The 16,462-nt window shown below is 47.5% G+C and overlaps 1 protein-coding gene across 23 annotated transcripts in view; it reads left to right on the forward strand.

Annotated features, from left to right (window-relative positions):
* MACF1 (microtubule actin crosslinking factor 1) overlaps window positions 1-16,462 on the forward strand; it is a 305,934-nt gene that overhangs the window by 6,541 nt on the left and 282,931 nt on the right. The window contains exon 1 of one of the 23 annotated variants that reach the window (XM_033115605.1): window positions 10,333-10,645. The exons of the other annotated variants lie outside the window; for them this stretch is intronic. Within the exon in view, the coding sequence (XP_032971496.1) occupies window positions 10,552-10,645 (94 nt within the window). The 5' untranslated portion in view covers window positions 10,333-10,551. Of the gene's footprint in view, window positions 1-10,332; window positions 10,646-16,462 lie in introns of those variants that run through there. 23 annotated transcript variants of the gene reach the window in all.

Below are 16,462 nucleotides of genomic sequence, written 5' to 3' on the forward strand. Positions count from 1 at the left end.
CACAGGACTGGTAGACCCAGATCTTCTAACTCCAAGTATATTGCTATTTCCATTTCCTCAGGCAATACCTGGCAATCAGGCCAACCTGAATCTTCTGTAGATGACAATCTAAAGAGCTCACCTGGCCTCCAGACTCACTAGAGAGACCTTCTGGTCACTTCTGGGGGAGATTTCAAGACCCTGGCCTATAGAAAGAGGCAGAGACGAAGATCTAGGAAAGTTTGCATCTTCCCCTCTGACTCTCGGTCATTAGTGAACAACTCATTGGTGGGGGGCAACAGGAATTGGGGAGCTGGGGAGGTTACTCTAGCAAATAGCTCAACCCATAGGGTAGAAAAGGAGAGAGGGAAGAAGGCTGTATCCCTTGAAGCTTGTGGGGAGTGGGGGAAAACAAGGCGCAGGACAGTGTCACATGGTTGTATACTGCAGGACTCTAGGGGGAGCCATTCATACTTGTCATTCATTGTAGATTTGTATATTTATTATGACAAGTTTCCTGCAGATGGCAGTGAAGTGTCTGGAAGAGGGATCGTGTTTGGGCCAGGGGTCGGGTGCAGGAGGGATTCACCATCCACCTATCAATCAGGTATCACATATTCAGGAACCTCCCTGTTCTTGGCATTGATACTCAAAGATGGCTGAAGATGTGGTCCCTTCTCCATGGAACTTGGTCTAATTGAGAGGACAGAGGGGAAAAATAATTACCTTCCTGTGGGTATTGTGAAAGAGAGGGGCAGAGTGACTCAGGGCAAAGACTGGCCTCCTTACTTAACCAGTAGAAAGCATCTACTATAGGATTCATTCTTGGGAGCCCCCCAGCAGGTGCTGATGAAATCATCATCCCCAACATCTGCTCCAATGTGGCCTCCCCCAGGAAGCCTTCTCTGATCTCTCCAGTCAGATGGCAAATGTATCTCTACTCACTCCTTGTTTCAGTTGGTCTTATATTAAGTTAATTGTTTCCAGGTACGTTTCCCCACCAGATCTGGAGCTCACTGTAGTCAGGAGTCCCATCTTACCCTTCTTTGTGTTGCCCCAGGATCTCACTCTCTGAGTGTGGGCTTGAGAACCTAGAGGCTCAGTGAGGGCTGTTAAATGTAGCTCAGATGCCGATGTTTGCTCCTGCTTTCAGAGCCTAAGCTCAGCTGTGGGAGTCACTCAAGGGCTTGCCCCGGGGCAGACGGCATTGCACGTGTGTGCCTGATCAGAGGAAGGGATTTTCTCCTCTGTGCCCATGTGTCTGTCCTCCAGGATGGAAACTCTGAGAAGGCGCCTCCGTGCTTGTTCGTTTGCTCAGTCATTCATTCAGTTAAAAAAAATGGATTCAGCCCCAGTTATGTGCCAGGCACGGCGGAGACAACTGCATCTGGAGTCAGACAACTTGGGCAAGTGACTTAACTTTTCAAAGCCTCAGTTTCCTTATGTATAAAAGGGAGATGATGACATCTGCTTCACATGATCATTGAATGAGAATCAGAATGTGCTCGACAAACACAGGCTAACGTGCCCGTTACTGCATTTAGCAGTGTCATTCCTTGTAACTTCCCTGGACAACTAGAAGAGGCAGTGGACACTCCAGGAAGGCAACAGTTCCCCAGGCAAGCGAGGCCTCTTAGTTCCATCCCTTCCTTTTGTTCACTCTAGGGCTTTGTCAGAGAGCAGATGGAAATGTTTTTTTTTTTCCCCTGGCCAAGCCACTGGGCAGAAGAAGGGAATACAGGAGTGGGACATAGGGCCCTAAAAACAATTCCATTGGGAACCCTTTCTCCTGAGCAGACAACCTTCTTTGCCCTGAAGCTCTTTGAGTTTCTCCTTCCTCCCCAGCTTGTCTGCTTCTTCCTGGCAGTATCTATCCTCAGAGTCCCTGGCCCTGTCCTGGAGTTTGGTTTCAATAGCAGAGAGACAAGCAGGAGAGAGTTTCCTGAAAGTGGGGCAGGATGAATTGTAGCTACACACGACCAGCTCAGCTCCAGCTCTTTGAAAGTAAATCTGGGTCACAGTAGCTAGAAGGATGAAAAATGACCACGTGGGCAGAATTCTGTGCAGGCAGCGGAAAAGACAGCCAAGCTATCCTTTCTCTGAGGCTCAGGGTCCCTATGGGACCCCAGCTGGTGAGACAAGGTGGTTGCTGCATTGCAAAGTGCAGTCTTTATGCTGTAGGTATTCCATCATGTTTTCCTACGGACTTCCCAGGTGATGCAGAGAAAGGTTGGAATGGCAGCCTGACTCATGCTTTTCTGTTTTGGAGCAGCCAAGGACTGAGGTTAGGAATGCGGGGGAAGGGCTGGTTAATTTGGGAGCTGCGGAAGGCTATCATTTCTGTCCTTTGGGATTCAAGATGTGACGCTACCAGAGGAGCTGACAATGCAGCACGATCTAGGGCTGCACTTGTCTTTTATTTCAGCAGTCCTCCCTCTGGTAAGAGGTCTGTGAACATGCCTGGGTGTATTAATAACCCGTTATCCCCAAAGTGCTATCCTGAGCCTGACCAGTTGCTGCGGCTAGGACCTGCTGTGATTTGGCCCTGGGTCTGCCTGTTGCCACCTGTCAGGTAGAAGCCAGCCAGCTTCCTGGCTCTGCCTTGGCTCTCCTGCAGGAGCAGAACTGGTGCTGCTGGCTGGAATCTCCCTCTGGACTTAGGATGCTGTCTCAGAGAAGGTCTGTACAGGAGCCCCTGTAACTTGAAGAGTGATCATGGCTGAAGTTCTGTGCCTCCCCCTGCCCCCAGAAGGTACCAGGATTTTGCTTTGTGGTCAAGGGGAGGATTCTGTCTAGAGCCTCAGGGGGTGTGTCTCTGGCCATGCCCTTCCTTCTTCATTCTTGCCCTTAGTAATTTCCTTGTTTGCTCACTCTTCCATTTGTTCACTGAAGGGAATGCCTTTGGGAGACAGTTGGAGACCCAGTTCCATCATTTGTCATTTGGGTGACTCTGGGAAGTTACTCACCTCACTGTGCCTCGCTTTCTCATGGTTAAAATGGGAAATGGGGGACCAAGAGTGCAGAGTCTTGTAGGGTGGATTCAGTGAGGCAGTAGGAATAAGGTGCGTAGCCCAGTGCCTGCTATGCAGTCAGCCCTTGGTTTGTATTAGCTATTCTCATTAATATCATTCATTCACTCATACACTTGTTCACTAATTGATGAATGTGTTGATTTATCCTTTTGCTCACTCATTGATCATGTTCCTTTAACACATATTCCCAGGACGTTTTTTGGCTAGGCTCAGACTGGGCTTCAGAATCCAGCTCCCCTCTGGAAGACAGCTACAATGCAGCAAGTGCTGCGTATACTGCAAGCCCAAAGAGAGTTACGAGGAAGTTCTGTGAGGGAAGGGCTTCCCCCTACTCCTGCCCTCACTCCTAGCTTAGAGCAGTGGTAGCATTTGATTGGGACTTGGAAAAGAAGTAGGAACTTGCCAGGACAACCTGAAGAGTGAGGGCATGTCCCTGTTGGCTTATTTCTATTCTTGCTCTCTTTTCTTTGACCTCAGTAGAAAGGAACAAAAGGAAATGAAGACAGAACAGCTGGTGGAAGTTAGGAATTAAAGAATTCAGAGGGTGGTTTGGGGAGTTGAACTCTGGACTCAGTCCAGGAGCTCCTGAGAACTGATGCCAGCTGGGATCCCCTTGTAAGTAATAGCTGGAAATGCTACTGTGTATTGACTCCTACATGGGGTGGTGACAGGCAGGCTGGAAACTGAGCACAAATCCCGAGAGGCTCTAGAGAAGTGGCTACTGTTCTCGATTGAGATCAGAGTCACCAGCATGAGGGGAGGCCTGGGGCACAGGCCCCTCTCGCAGGAACAGAATTTCTGTGATTGTTAAAGACTTCAACCCGAATGTATCTCAACTTTAGTCTCAAGACTACGTCCTCGAAATCCAGACACATTTTACATATATCATGTAATCCTCATAAACCCTGTGGGAAGTAGTTGCTGTTCTCCCTGTTTTACAGAAGAGAAAAGGTAAGGAATTAGTCTGAGGTCATCCAGTGAGTATTGTGGAGCTGGGGTCCCCAATGCTGACTGTGCAAAGCACCCTCTGGAATATAACATGTACAGTATGCCCTTTGAAATTGTTCGTTGCTGTGGCTCAGGTTGACCTAACTCCAAATCCCCTGCATTCTTCCGAACATTTCGAACATATACTGAAGTAGTGAGAATAGTACAATGAACACCCCCGGTCCAGACTCAAGAATTATCAATTCATAGCCAATCCTATTTCATTCACACACTCTATTCCTGCCTCACCAGTTTCAGTAGTCCCTTACTTTGACCTCCCAAACTTTTAAACTGTTATAGCATCTTTTCCCCAGTAGTAGACACATCAGTTTATCTGCTCAGTAGTCATATTTGAAGACTGTGACTAGTCCCACTTGACCCATTTCCCAGAGGTGTCATGAGAGATTCCATGCCCGAACACAAGGGCCCCAGGGGTAATACGTCCCTTTCAGTGTTGTGTGTCTGATCGTCTGGTCCTTCCAGCTTGAGAGTCATGCCCTACTCCCAGAACGCAACAGAGCTAGGCTAGAGTGTGAGGAGGGTCAGAGCTAGGCTAGATCCTGAATTTGAATCAGGACCCTGCCAGAGTAATTGAGTAAAGTATCCTAAAAATGGATTTCAAGGATGTAGTCTTGAGAGACTAAAGTTCAGATGCATTTGGGTTGAAGTCTTTAAAACTCACAGAAATTCTGTTCTTATGAGAGGGGCCTGTGCCCCAGGCCTCCACCCCTCATGCTGGTGACTCTGACCTTTTTTTTTTTTTTAACATTTTTTTTATTACTTTCAGGTGCACAAAACAATGTAATAGTTAGACATTTATCATTTATATCCCTCACACAGTGACAACCCCTTTCCCCCCATCCACTACTGCTCTGACATCACGCACGGCCATTACATTTCCACTGTCTGTATTCCTAATGCTGTATTCCGCTTCTTGTAACTATGTGTGTGTGTATGTATATATATATATATTATATATATATATAATATATATATACATATATAAAATTGTAGTTGACATTCATTATTGTTCAGCTTCAGCTTCAGGTGTACAGTGCAGTGATCAGGTATATACATCATTGGTGACTCCGATCTTAATCGAGAACAGTAGCCACTACTGCTCTAGAGCCTGTCTGGGATTTGTGCTCAGTTTCCAGCCTGCCTGTCATCACCCCTGTAGGAGTTTCCACCCTGACATAGTATTGGATGGAGAGATCTTCTTTCAAGTAGAGGGGAGGAGCCACACCTCCTAATTTGGGGAACCTCCCAGTTCCCCCAGTACGGCCCGCCTGCAGCCTTTTGGTAGGAATCTCAGAGGCTCAACACAGGGTGAGACCCTCTCCTGCCCCAGAGAACGGAGGCTGGGTGTGGCTGAGTGTGCGGGGGCTCACGTTAGCCTGATTCTTTCCAGAGAGGAAATAAAATAGTTACATTCACAGAAAGGCTGGGAGATAGCAGAGGGGTCAATGCCTTTTCTAGCTACTATTGATCAGTTCCAAATGCCAGGCTTTGTGTTTGGCATCCTACATGCTTTATTTGACCTAATCCTCCAAACAACTTCAGGAGGCACATGTGCTACAGTAGACGAAACAGAAACCCAGAGAGTTTGGTAACTTGCTCCAGGTCTCCCAGACAGTAAGGCGCCAAGCTAGGAATGGCACTCTCTGCCTCAGGCAACCCAGTGCCTCCCCCATTACAAGGAACAGTAGTTTAATAATAGCTAACATCTGCACTGCACTTCAAGGTTCACAGAGTGCCTGAACACCCATTATCTCCGCTGCCTTAGAAGCCCGGGGCTGGTGAGGCATTCCACGCCCCTTTGGGACAGCTGCCTATCAGGGTCCAGTCTCTGCTCAGGTCCCTGAGTAAGGATTGGACATTCTTTGGCATTGGCTCTGACAAGCCAGGGGAGAAGGCCTAGGAAGAGACTGAGGTAGAGAGACTTGGCCAGTTGCTATGGTAACCCAGATGGCTGAGTAACCATTTTGAGGGTTGCTATGGTGACAGGGTGCCGGGCTGCTGGGTGGCAGGGATCCTGTCTTCCTGGGTGGCTGGCACCATCCAGGCCTCTTAAATTAGCGATGTTGCACGTTCTGAACAGAAGAGGGCAGCATGATGGTGGGCAGAGGCTTCCCACCCCAAAGCAGATTTGGGAACTTGAGGCAAAACTTAAGTGTATCCAGCAGCTGGACAGAAAGGGAACTTTTTGACTGGGATGGCCAAAGTTAGTGTCTGAAAGGTTGGTGAGGCTGAGCCTGGAGGCAGGTCTCCTGAATCTAGAACTAGACGATTTTCTTCAAAGAGCTGGCTTGGGGCAGCCCCTTTAGTGTCTGCTTCCAGCTACTGTTGGGCAACGTAAAAAACACAGGAGACAGCCTACCCCTGCAAGGAGGAACAGAGAGAACACACACACACACACATCCTCTACTAGCAAATTATTTATAAAGCATCAATAACACATGTAAAATAATGCAGCATGAGCCAAGCTGAAGAAGTGCTAGGAGTAAACCGTCTAGAGGTTGGAGGAGTAGCGCTAACAGGAGAAATAATTTTGCACTTCCCTCTTTCATCTCTGCACATGAAGTGCCCTCTCCTCTTGGCCACTGAGTGGACACTGAATTGGATTCTCAATTATCTTGAATCTAGCCCACATCCCCCACTCCCATATGACTTCAGTGAGGCATTCATGCCCTCAGCAAATATGTATTGAACATCTACTAAGTGCAAAGCATTTTGTTAGGCCCTATAATGAAAAAAAGATGAAATAGATGTCTCCGCCTCAAAGAACTTATGAACCAGGAGGTCGAGGCAGTGGTGCAGACACCTACCTTAGGTGTGGGTGCTCCAGGAATGGAGGAGAAAAAATGCAGTTGGGATTTTGAGAAGAGCCTCTTCCGGGATTCACTGAAAATCATTTTATGTAGAGTGAGCGTTCAAGATGAGCAGGATTTCAGTAGGTGGAGCTGAGGGGTGGAGGACATTCCAGGCAAAGGCTCAGAGTTTGATTATAGGGGAAGATGCTAACACATGAGGGTATCCTGTGAGATAAGCTTGTAAAGGAAGGTAGACGTCAAAATATGGAGGACTTTGAACTCCAGGCACAGATAAGGGATACTGTGAGAGATAAGCATACTTTCTTCTTAAATACCATACATAGCCTCCTAGCTACTCAGAAGCCACAGGCAGCTGAGTATTTTAGGGTCATCTGGTTCACTTATTCATGCATTTAATCAAATTTTAAACAAATATATAATGAGTGCCCTATATGTGCCAGGTCATTTGCTAGAGGCTAAGAATCCTGTGGTGAACAAGACAGACAGCAACCCCAGCCCTCCGGCAACTGATGATTTGGTAAGGATGAAAGACACTGAATGATGACTTCAAGGGTGTCAGATATTACCAAAGGGGAGTAGAGGGGGCAGGAGGCCCTACTAATCCTGTGGATCAAGGCAGGCTTCCCAGGGGGAGTTTCAGCAGAGGTGTGAGCCAGGCCAAAAGAGGAGAGCAATGAAGGGTTACAGCCCGGGAGAAAAGTAGGTGGGAAGGCAAGAGAGCACAAGAGCACATCTGAGGAGCTGAAAGAAGTTCAAAGTGGCTGGGCCTTATGGAGAGGGGCACTCGAGAGGCTTAGGTGGGGGAGGTCACCCAGGAAAAAATAGGGTTTTATTTACTTGTATTACCCTTTCCCCCCACTAGATGCCCTTCTGAGTACATCCTGCCTCCTTCTGCTTCCCCCATTGCAGCCTCCTTAGAAATGCAACAGCAGTCCTATCATCAGAAGCAAAGGAAAATCATAGACCAAAAGGAGAAGCCTCAGAGCTGTCCCAATTGTGTGGTCAGACTATAAATTTAGACTCGCTTGGAAAAAAACAAAAACCGCCCCTTCATAGGCTTCCTTCTTCCCATCCCCCCAGAAGCTGCTTTGTTCCTCTCTCCTTGTAAAAATTTTCTCTGTGTAAAACAGGAACATCAGCCAAACATGTGGAGTTCCCCCTTTCCATTCATTAGAAGAATGCGTTACTTCAAAATCTCATGGAAACATTTAAATGCAAGTCTTGTCGAGAGAGTTACTTGAGTCTGAGAAGCCCCCTAGCCACAACCCAAACCAGAACTTTCTTCCTTGATTACCGTGTTTCTTAACAGGAATCTCAACCCCTTGCCCTGGCCCGCCAAACCTTTCAGGCCTTCATCAAAGCTTGATTCCCAGAATAGACTTGCTCTCCCTTCTCGCCCTTGTCTTTCCTCACCTTTGATGAGCCTCAGTCACAATTCTTGAGGGATCTGCTCAAAAGTGGCACATGTTGGCACATGCAGCAGCCCCAGGAGGGGATGGAGGGGCTCTTTAATGAAAATGAAGAGATGTCTGTTTCAGGGGTGAGGGTGGAGGTGAGTGTGTGAGTATTTCTGGGCCTTCTTAGCCCTACTGGTATAAAATAATATGGGAAATGCAGATGACTCAGCACTGATACAGTCAAGATCCCCAGAGTTAGCATTTCTATATTCTCTGCTGTTTATGAAAAATGTGCTTATTCCATCAATCAGCTCCTTCATCCTGCATCTTCTACTAAAAGCCTTTTATTTATTTTAAAAAGAATAAACGTCAAGCTTATTCACCTCCTTTTCTTGAACTGAGCTCATTAGCAGCTGACACCAAACTGGGAACTAGCTTTTTTTAAGCACAAAGGATTGAACTGGAAGGACATGAACATTTGTCCAAGATCCTCCCTGTCTGTCCTCTTGTGGCCCTTCCCTGTATGATCTCTCTGCCTAGAACTTGGGCAGGTCAGCAAAACTTGATGGAAAAAGACATGATTAATGGCTTGCTCATCCGATTTCTGATACTGGTGTGATGTGGGAAGCATCAGTGTGCACCTATTAATGAAAAGCATAATTTCTTCTTCTTCTTCATGCACTGAGCATTGACCAAATACTTGGCACTACTCATAGCATACAAAGATGCAGGCCTTGTCCCTGGGGATGGGGGTGTTGAGGCGGGGGTGGGGGTGGGTAAGAAGCTGCTCATTAAAAATCGAGCGAATGGGAGCTCTAATGGAAGACCAAGGCCCAATTTTGGCTGCTCAGTGTTGCATGAATTCTTTTTTTACTTGCAAATGTGCTGTTATTGTGAGGTCAGTCAGCCCAACTGTTTACCCACAACCACTTCTCCACCCCCTGAAAAATCAAGTTAACAGACTTGATGAAGCTGGGAAGGATGATGGCTGGCTGGGGGCAGCTGTGGGCACAAAGATCACCTGCATTTTACCTGAGTTCCTCATTCACAGTTCACACAGCTGAATGGAGGATCGGATGTTATTGGTAACTTCCTCCTCCAAGTGGTCCCGAATAAATCCCTACCCATATTTACGTTTCCTTTCTTCACTTTCCTTTTCCCTGACGGAGAATCACTGGCTTCCCTTTTTCTTTTCCTGACTAGTTAAGGCGCCAGAATCCTTTTCTTTGTTCCTTAACAGTCCTGGTTCAGTCTCAGTTTCCTACATTTCTCCCTTTTGATCTAAGTGTTCGAATGGCTGTCACAATGTAATCATGTTGGGTGTCTCCTCTTATTCACCCCCATGGTGCAGTGAGAATCCTATTTTCATTCCTCCCGCAGTTGTCATTTCTCGGCCTCTGGCTCTGCATCCTTGGCCTGGTTTACTCCATGGTGCTTGGTCTGCCCTCTCATTTCGACTTGTTTCTTCCATTTCTGGAAAAGCCTTTGTTCCTGGGATTCTTTGTGGTCTCAGTGTTCCCTCAGGCCTCGTACTGCAGCCCGTCTGGGTCTTGCCCTTGTCCTCATTCTGACCGTGTCTAGCCCTGGGATCTGAGGCAGCTAGATCTTTTGCTCTCTCCTCTCCTTTCAGTTTCTCTAGGTCCTTCTCCAGCAGCCGCACAGGCCCAGCTCGGTTGCTCTCCAGCCGGGGGCTCCCTCCTTTGTCCCAGCTCCGGGTGGAGGTCCGCTCTGAATGGGGCTGCCCGCCCACCCTGTGGAGTCGGCTCCGGGGTCTCCCCGCCCGGGCGGCTGGCCCAGCCGTTCCTCCTGACGCGCGCGTGCGGCCTCCTACTCGGCCAGACGCCCGCCGAACACCCCCGCCCCCCTGGGCTCGGGCCCCTGGTCCCCGGCGGGCGCTGGTGCGCGGCTACCGGGGGACCCGTGTGGGCAGACCGGGCCCAGCCAGTCGCAGCCCGGGCCGAGGACGCGCCGGGCGGCGGAGGCGGCGGTGCGAGGGGCGGGGAACGGGCCGGGCCTGGCGCTCCTGACAGGAGGAGCCGCCGCCGCCGCCCGTCGCCGCCACGCCGGGGCGGGCTGAGGGAGGAGCGGAGCCGAGGGGTGGGCAGGCGGAAACGCGAGCCGGGACCGGCGGCTGCGAGCGGGCTGAGGAGCGGAACGCGACTGACTGCCAGGCCGGGCGAAGCGGGCGGAGAGCGGACAGCGAGGGCGCCGCTGCCGTCTCCCAGCCGCACAAAGGGCCGAGGCTGGGGCCGTCGCCGCCTCAGCGCGCGGGCCTGGAACCGGCGTCGGCCGGAGCCCGGGGAGAGCGCGGCGCGGGCGGCCATGGCTGGCTACGTGCCGGGTCAGCAGCCGGCCAACCGCAGCCAGGAGAAGGAGTTCGTGCAGGCGTACGAGGATGTGCTAGAGCGCTACAAAGGTGCGGCCGGGCCCGGGGCCGGGGCCGGGGTCGGGGGCCGGCGCGGCGTGGCCCTCCGAGTCCGCTGCAGGTGGGGCGGCCGGGCGGGGTCGCGCCCACCCGGGCGCCGGGCCGGCCTCTGAGCTGCTGTTTCTCCGGGCCAGTGTATTTACAGAACTGGGATAAAGCTCAGCGATTCTCACGTACAATCGACGGCGCTTTCCATAGCACTAGTTACATTATTTAGCCCTTATCTGGCCCAGCTGGAAGGAGGCGAGACCAGGGGCTGGCTTTGGAGCCCTCCTCCTGTGGGGAGTTGCCGAGGAGGAGTGGGGACAGGGAGAAGCCACCCGTTCTGCGCTCTGTGCGGGTCTTCCCCGGAGAGCCTCGGACATCTGCGTGCCTGCCAAGGGTCCCTCGCCCCCTTTTGTCTCTCTCAGTCTCCCATCGGTCTCGTGGCAGCCGAGTGTGAACCCCCTTGGTTTCTTTGGGGCCGGTGTCCGTGAGTGTGCAGTTTTGGTGGCCAGGCCTCCTCCCACCCTCACCACCCGGGGGTTTTGAGCCTGACCGGGGCTGGGGTCTATTGCTTCTTTTCTCAAAAATCAAGATTTGTTTTGGAGCTCGGATTTCCGCCCCTGGAGGCTCTTACGAAGCAGTGCTGCAAGTTAATGCCTCACCTAAACCTGGGGTGAAGACTGAAAGTTTTGACAGGCCAGTGGGTCTGGGGACAGCATTACCCTAACTGCTGCAGCTGCCCCTTAAGTGGAAGCCAGGGATGCGTGGCCTTGGGAGCTCCTTCCTTGATCTTTAACATCCAGTTCTGGGGTTTTGCTTTGTGTGGCAGTTGTGCTTTCCACAGACATGGAGATTTTCCCAGAAACTACATAGGCTGCACTTTCTCCTATTTGATTCAGCTGGGGCCCTTGTGACTGGGCCTTTAGTTTCTTTTCATCTGAAGGAGAGGAAACTTCAGCCCTTTTGACTGAGTCCAGCATACTTGTTTACGACTCCTACCCAGTGAAGGGAAACTAATGAAGAAGCTGTAAAATGCTCCTTGTTTTTCCTTGTGGCATTAGAGCCCTGCTTGGGAATGCAGCGGGAGAGGGAGAGAGAGAAATTAAACGCTAAAATGAACCAGCTTAGGGAGTTCTACTTGTTCCCTTCTGCATCAGCTCCTGTAAGCTGTCCAGGTTTTCCTGCCTGCAGCAAGTTTTCTGTCAACCCCCTGTGGTGTTTTAAGAAATGTGGTTCATTTCAGAGCACAAAGAGGTTAGATTGTGCTGCTGAACTTCATTGAAAAAAAATGCTGCTAAGTGACTGGTTCCATTAAGTTTCCTTTGCAGGCTTTTGAGTAACACTGCGCTCTTCAGAGGGAGGATCCTCTGGGCCTGTCTCGGGTTTGGTGGCAGCTTTAAAAATCAGCAGAATTAAAACAAAAACAGGTGAAAAAAATCTCAGTACCTCACTAGATCATGTTGCTGGTGGCCTCCAGCTGAAAGGAAGTTGGATTTCCTAGCATATGAAACTAGGAAAGAAGGGGGAAGTAGGGCTTGTTCCAGGAGAGGCCTCTTGTGTTCAGTCCCTTTTAGCTGTCTCACTCAGTTTGGCTTTCCTCTGAAGGACTTTGATCAGATGTATAGGAATTTGATCCTTCCCAGACACAGATCTCTTTCTTGAGGGGAGGAATGAGTCAAAAATGGTTGGCCAAAGTGGATTAACTTGAGCTGTTTGAGGTTGTCATGCAGTCTGTTCAATGATAGGTGCCGAAGAATTTCTCTTCCCTCCCTGCTGCACCATTCTCACTGGGAAGTCAGGATGGATTAGCATCCGGGCCTTTGTTACTTTGCTGTATGGAATTCCTGCATTTTCCAGACTTAGAAATCTTTTTACTGCCTTAATAGGAGAACTGTTTGCCTAAGCTGGAATCAATAGAGTGATCAGGGGAGGTAGTTTGTGAGGATCAAGCCAGGAATTCGATTTGGGGAGACTTGGGGAAACATTGATGATGATGGGGTTCTAGACGCTCATTGGTTGGTCACCACATTATTTGGATTTTTCTCTGCTGCTGTTCATTTGTAATACCTCATTCCACCAGTGAAATAGGATTTTTGTATTCAGAAGGAGAGCTAGAGTTTTCAGCTACATAAACTGCCCCTAGAAGGGGCAAAGGTGAGAAGGGAAGTGATGCACTTGCAGTGTAAGGACGTAGAACAGTATATTATAGCTGTATTAGGAATGGTTGTCAAGCATAGATTTTCCAGAATTGTGCCTGGCAACCATTTCTCTGTGCATTGGTAGTGAGCATGGTTTTGGCAGGATTAGGTGATTCATCATGGACGTAAACACTCTCTCTCATTTCCTAAATATCCCAAAGGCTCTTTCAGAGTCTGACTGGCCAGCAAATAGGAGGAGGTTATTCGATTATAGCTCTGGATCCTAACAGTTCAGAGGGGGCAGCAACCAACAGAACCAGGGTGTGTCCTTGATTCTTCCAGTCTTCCAACAATTATTAAATATCTATTAGAGGTAACAGAGTGTTAAGCCCTGGAGGTGCCAGAATTATGAATGAGACCCGTTTCCTGCCCTTGGTTATTCACATCTAGTAAGGGAAAGATATATACAAACAACTCATTATAATACTGTGTTAAGTGCTAGAACAGAGGTGTGTGGAAAGTACTGTGGAAGCAAGAGGAGGGTTGAATCTCTCCCCTTGGGTTCACTGGGAGACTTGACAAAGGAGGTGACACTTCAGTGAGCCTTTAGGGATGAATGGGATTTGGTCAGATGGAGGAGGGTGGGAGGGGAGGAGGCGGAGGGAATAAATAATATGTGCAAAGGCATGAAGGTATGAAAGTGAATGAAGGGCTTTGAGGAAGATAAGAGTAGTTGGGTGTGACTAAAGGGCTAGAGTTTTGATGGGAACACATGATATTGTAAAGGGCTCTGAGTCCAGATTCTTCTATGGTTTTATGTCATGGGCAGTGGGGGAGTCATTCATTGAAAGTTTTTAAAAAAGCAACAATTCGTATGCCAATTTTATTGATTCATAATACAGGACGTACCTGTCCAATGATTGGAATACTTACATCTCTGTCTGGGGCATTCTTTCCCTGTACCAAAGTGCTTATAAAGCTAGTAATCAGATGATTGCTTGGTAAACATGGAAACAAAGAAAAAAGAGGTGCATTGTTTTGAGGACTGTTGGCATCCAGATGATGATATGGGCCAGTCACAAAGTCCCTCTCTGTAGATTCAAATCCTTATGAACACCAGAGGAAACAAAGAAGAAACAGAGGTACTAAGAGAACCAGGACCTGATTTTTCTAGGATAGTGACAAACTCTGTTGTAGAAGCTGGCTACATGTGGGCATAGTTTTAGGTTTTAGCAAGGAGGTTTAAAAACAAATAATCTAGGTTCATGGTGGTTGATTAAGCAGAAAGTGTAATATGGAGGTTGGTTCAGGCAGAATTAGACTTTGTTTTCACAAAGCCCTAAAGCCTAAAGAGTCTTTACGTGTCAGGCTGGACTAGGAATAAAACAGAACATTCACATTTAAACATTGGTAACATGGACTATCTGGTATTTAAAACTTAAGAGTTCGTACCAGATGTCATGGGTTATATGAAGCTAGTTAGGACTGATTTTTGTTCATCATATCACAGAAAAGAACTTACATAACTTATTGCACAGAGAGGAGTGAAGGGTCTGTGTATTATTTAATGTACAAAACCAGCAAGGCAGCGTAGTAGATATAGTAGAAGGAGACTAGGCTTTGAATTTCTTAAGTCTTGCGTGCCAGTCCTAGTTCTGCCACTTAACTTGTGTTGTGCGACCTTGGAAAAGTTGCTTAACTTGTAATCTTTGAGTTTCTCATCTGTTAAAATGGAGACGATAATGCTAACTCCTTGGGATTCGTGAGACTATAAGTGAGCTCTTGGCACGTATTAGGCCATTAGTGTTTAGAAAAACCTTCATGTATATAATACTTTGTATTTTACAAAGCAGTTTTATATTCATTATCTTATTTGATCTTTATAATATCCTATAAAGAAGGTATTAAACACATGGGTAAATTTAGGCATAGAGACTTACATTATTGTCCAAGCACCAGGGTCTATCTAGACTTCTCGGTGACAGTTTCACACTGTTTCACAGAAGGAAGGTTTAAAATCAGAGCAGTGACTTGGGTTGAGGTAATTGTGAAAACACTTTGTTAGTATCATTGTTAGTGTCATTATTATTAGTTTTAGTCTCTGAACTATAAATCACATACCTTGTGTGGCCTACGTTTTCAAATCTGTGCACTGTGGAGAATTTTTTTCCCCGTATGGGAAAGGTTTCATGGTATATAAATCACTTTGAAATTTTATCCAAAAGCAATGTAGTGCAAAGTGGTAGTTTTGTTAACACACTGGTTGGAAAATATAGGCTGAGGATTTGGTATTGTTTACCTACCAAAGTATACACACCCTCTTGGTTAAATATAGATTCAGCGTTTTTTTTTAAACTTTATTTTAAGTGTGTTTTTCTAGGACCCATCAGCTCCAAGTCAGGTAGTTGTTTCAATCTAGTTGTGGAGGGTGCAGCTCACAGTGGCCTATGTGGGGATCGAACTGGCAACCTTGTTGTTAGCACCTTGCTCTAAACAACTGAGCTAACTGGCTGTCCCTAGATGCAGTTTTTAAGTTCCTTTTTAGAACACAACCCTTGAATTGAAGTGGATAGCTTCTAGACAGAACAATAGGGCAATTGCTGCTTCTGAACATGGACTCTTAATTCAGAATGTGAACCAAGTTTGTCTGCTGGGAAGTCACAAGCTTTGGCCACATACATGCTGTTGAAATCATCAAATGTGCGCATGTGCTAACAACAATACTTATGGGAACGTTCGTCTTGGGCTTGCTTGGCAATTGACATAATACAGGCCAGGGAAATGCATCAGCTGAAGCCTTATTGTCCTGGTTTTTTCAGCGCCAATTTCAAGTTTTAGAGCTCATGGTAGAAAGAATACTTGAGTATACATCTGGGAACAGAAACATCCCAAGATCAAAAGTCACAAGTAAATAATTATGGGTTGCAAAATGAGTTTGTAGTGTGTTTTTTTAGTGGTCTTGAAAACACCCAGGCTTTCCTCCTTTTACTAAATACGGTTGGCCCTTTCAGTTTCTGGTAATTATATGTTGAGCCGTGTTGTGACTAGCTTGTGTGGTGTGCTAAAGCTCTGCGTTTGCTCTTCATGGTTTTGATGGGAGTTTACGTCTCTGTTGTCTTGATTCTACCAGTGACATTTACTAATTTCCTGGACTGGAGGAGCCCTTTCAGGCCTGTTGGCTTGGCTGGCAGTATCAAAAAATGTTTATTCCAACTTTTTTTTTGTTACTTCTAATAAAACATTATTTTTCCTTCCAGAACTTCCCAGTGCTTGGAATAAATGACAATGAATCTCTGATTCTTTGTCTCCAGCTTTCCATAATTTGACTTGCTCTGCATACCTGTGTCAACTGTTAATGCCCAATATAGCTCTCTGCTCCCTTTGGACAGGTCTCAGTAGGTCTTACTAGGTCCTCATACCTGCGTCTGTGCTTGTGTGTTCTGTCTTCCTGGAGTGCCCTCCTCTCCCTTTCTTTTCTGATTATTCAAATCTTATCTCTTTTGTTAAAGGTAAACATTAGACCTGTGTCCTCCATGCAACTTTTGCCCATTACTCTATCAGACATTGACCTTTCTCTCTTCTCTGATCTCTTATGTCTACCTCTCAATTAGTCTCTTAACTGTATACTGTTCTGTATTATTCTTGTATTGCCTCACATCTGTTAGAATTGTTCCCCTAATGAGGT

The sequence above is a fragment of the Rhinolophus ferrumequinum genome, chromosome 9 (assembly GCF_004115265.2).
Source record: "Rhinolophus ferrumequinum isolate MPI-CBG mRhiFer1 chromosome 9, mRhiFer1_v1.p, whole genome shotgun sequence".
NCBI classification, from domain to species: Eukaryota; Metazoa; Chordata; class Mammalia; order Chiroptera; family Rhinolophidae; genus Rhinolophus; species Rhinolophus ferrumequinum.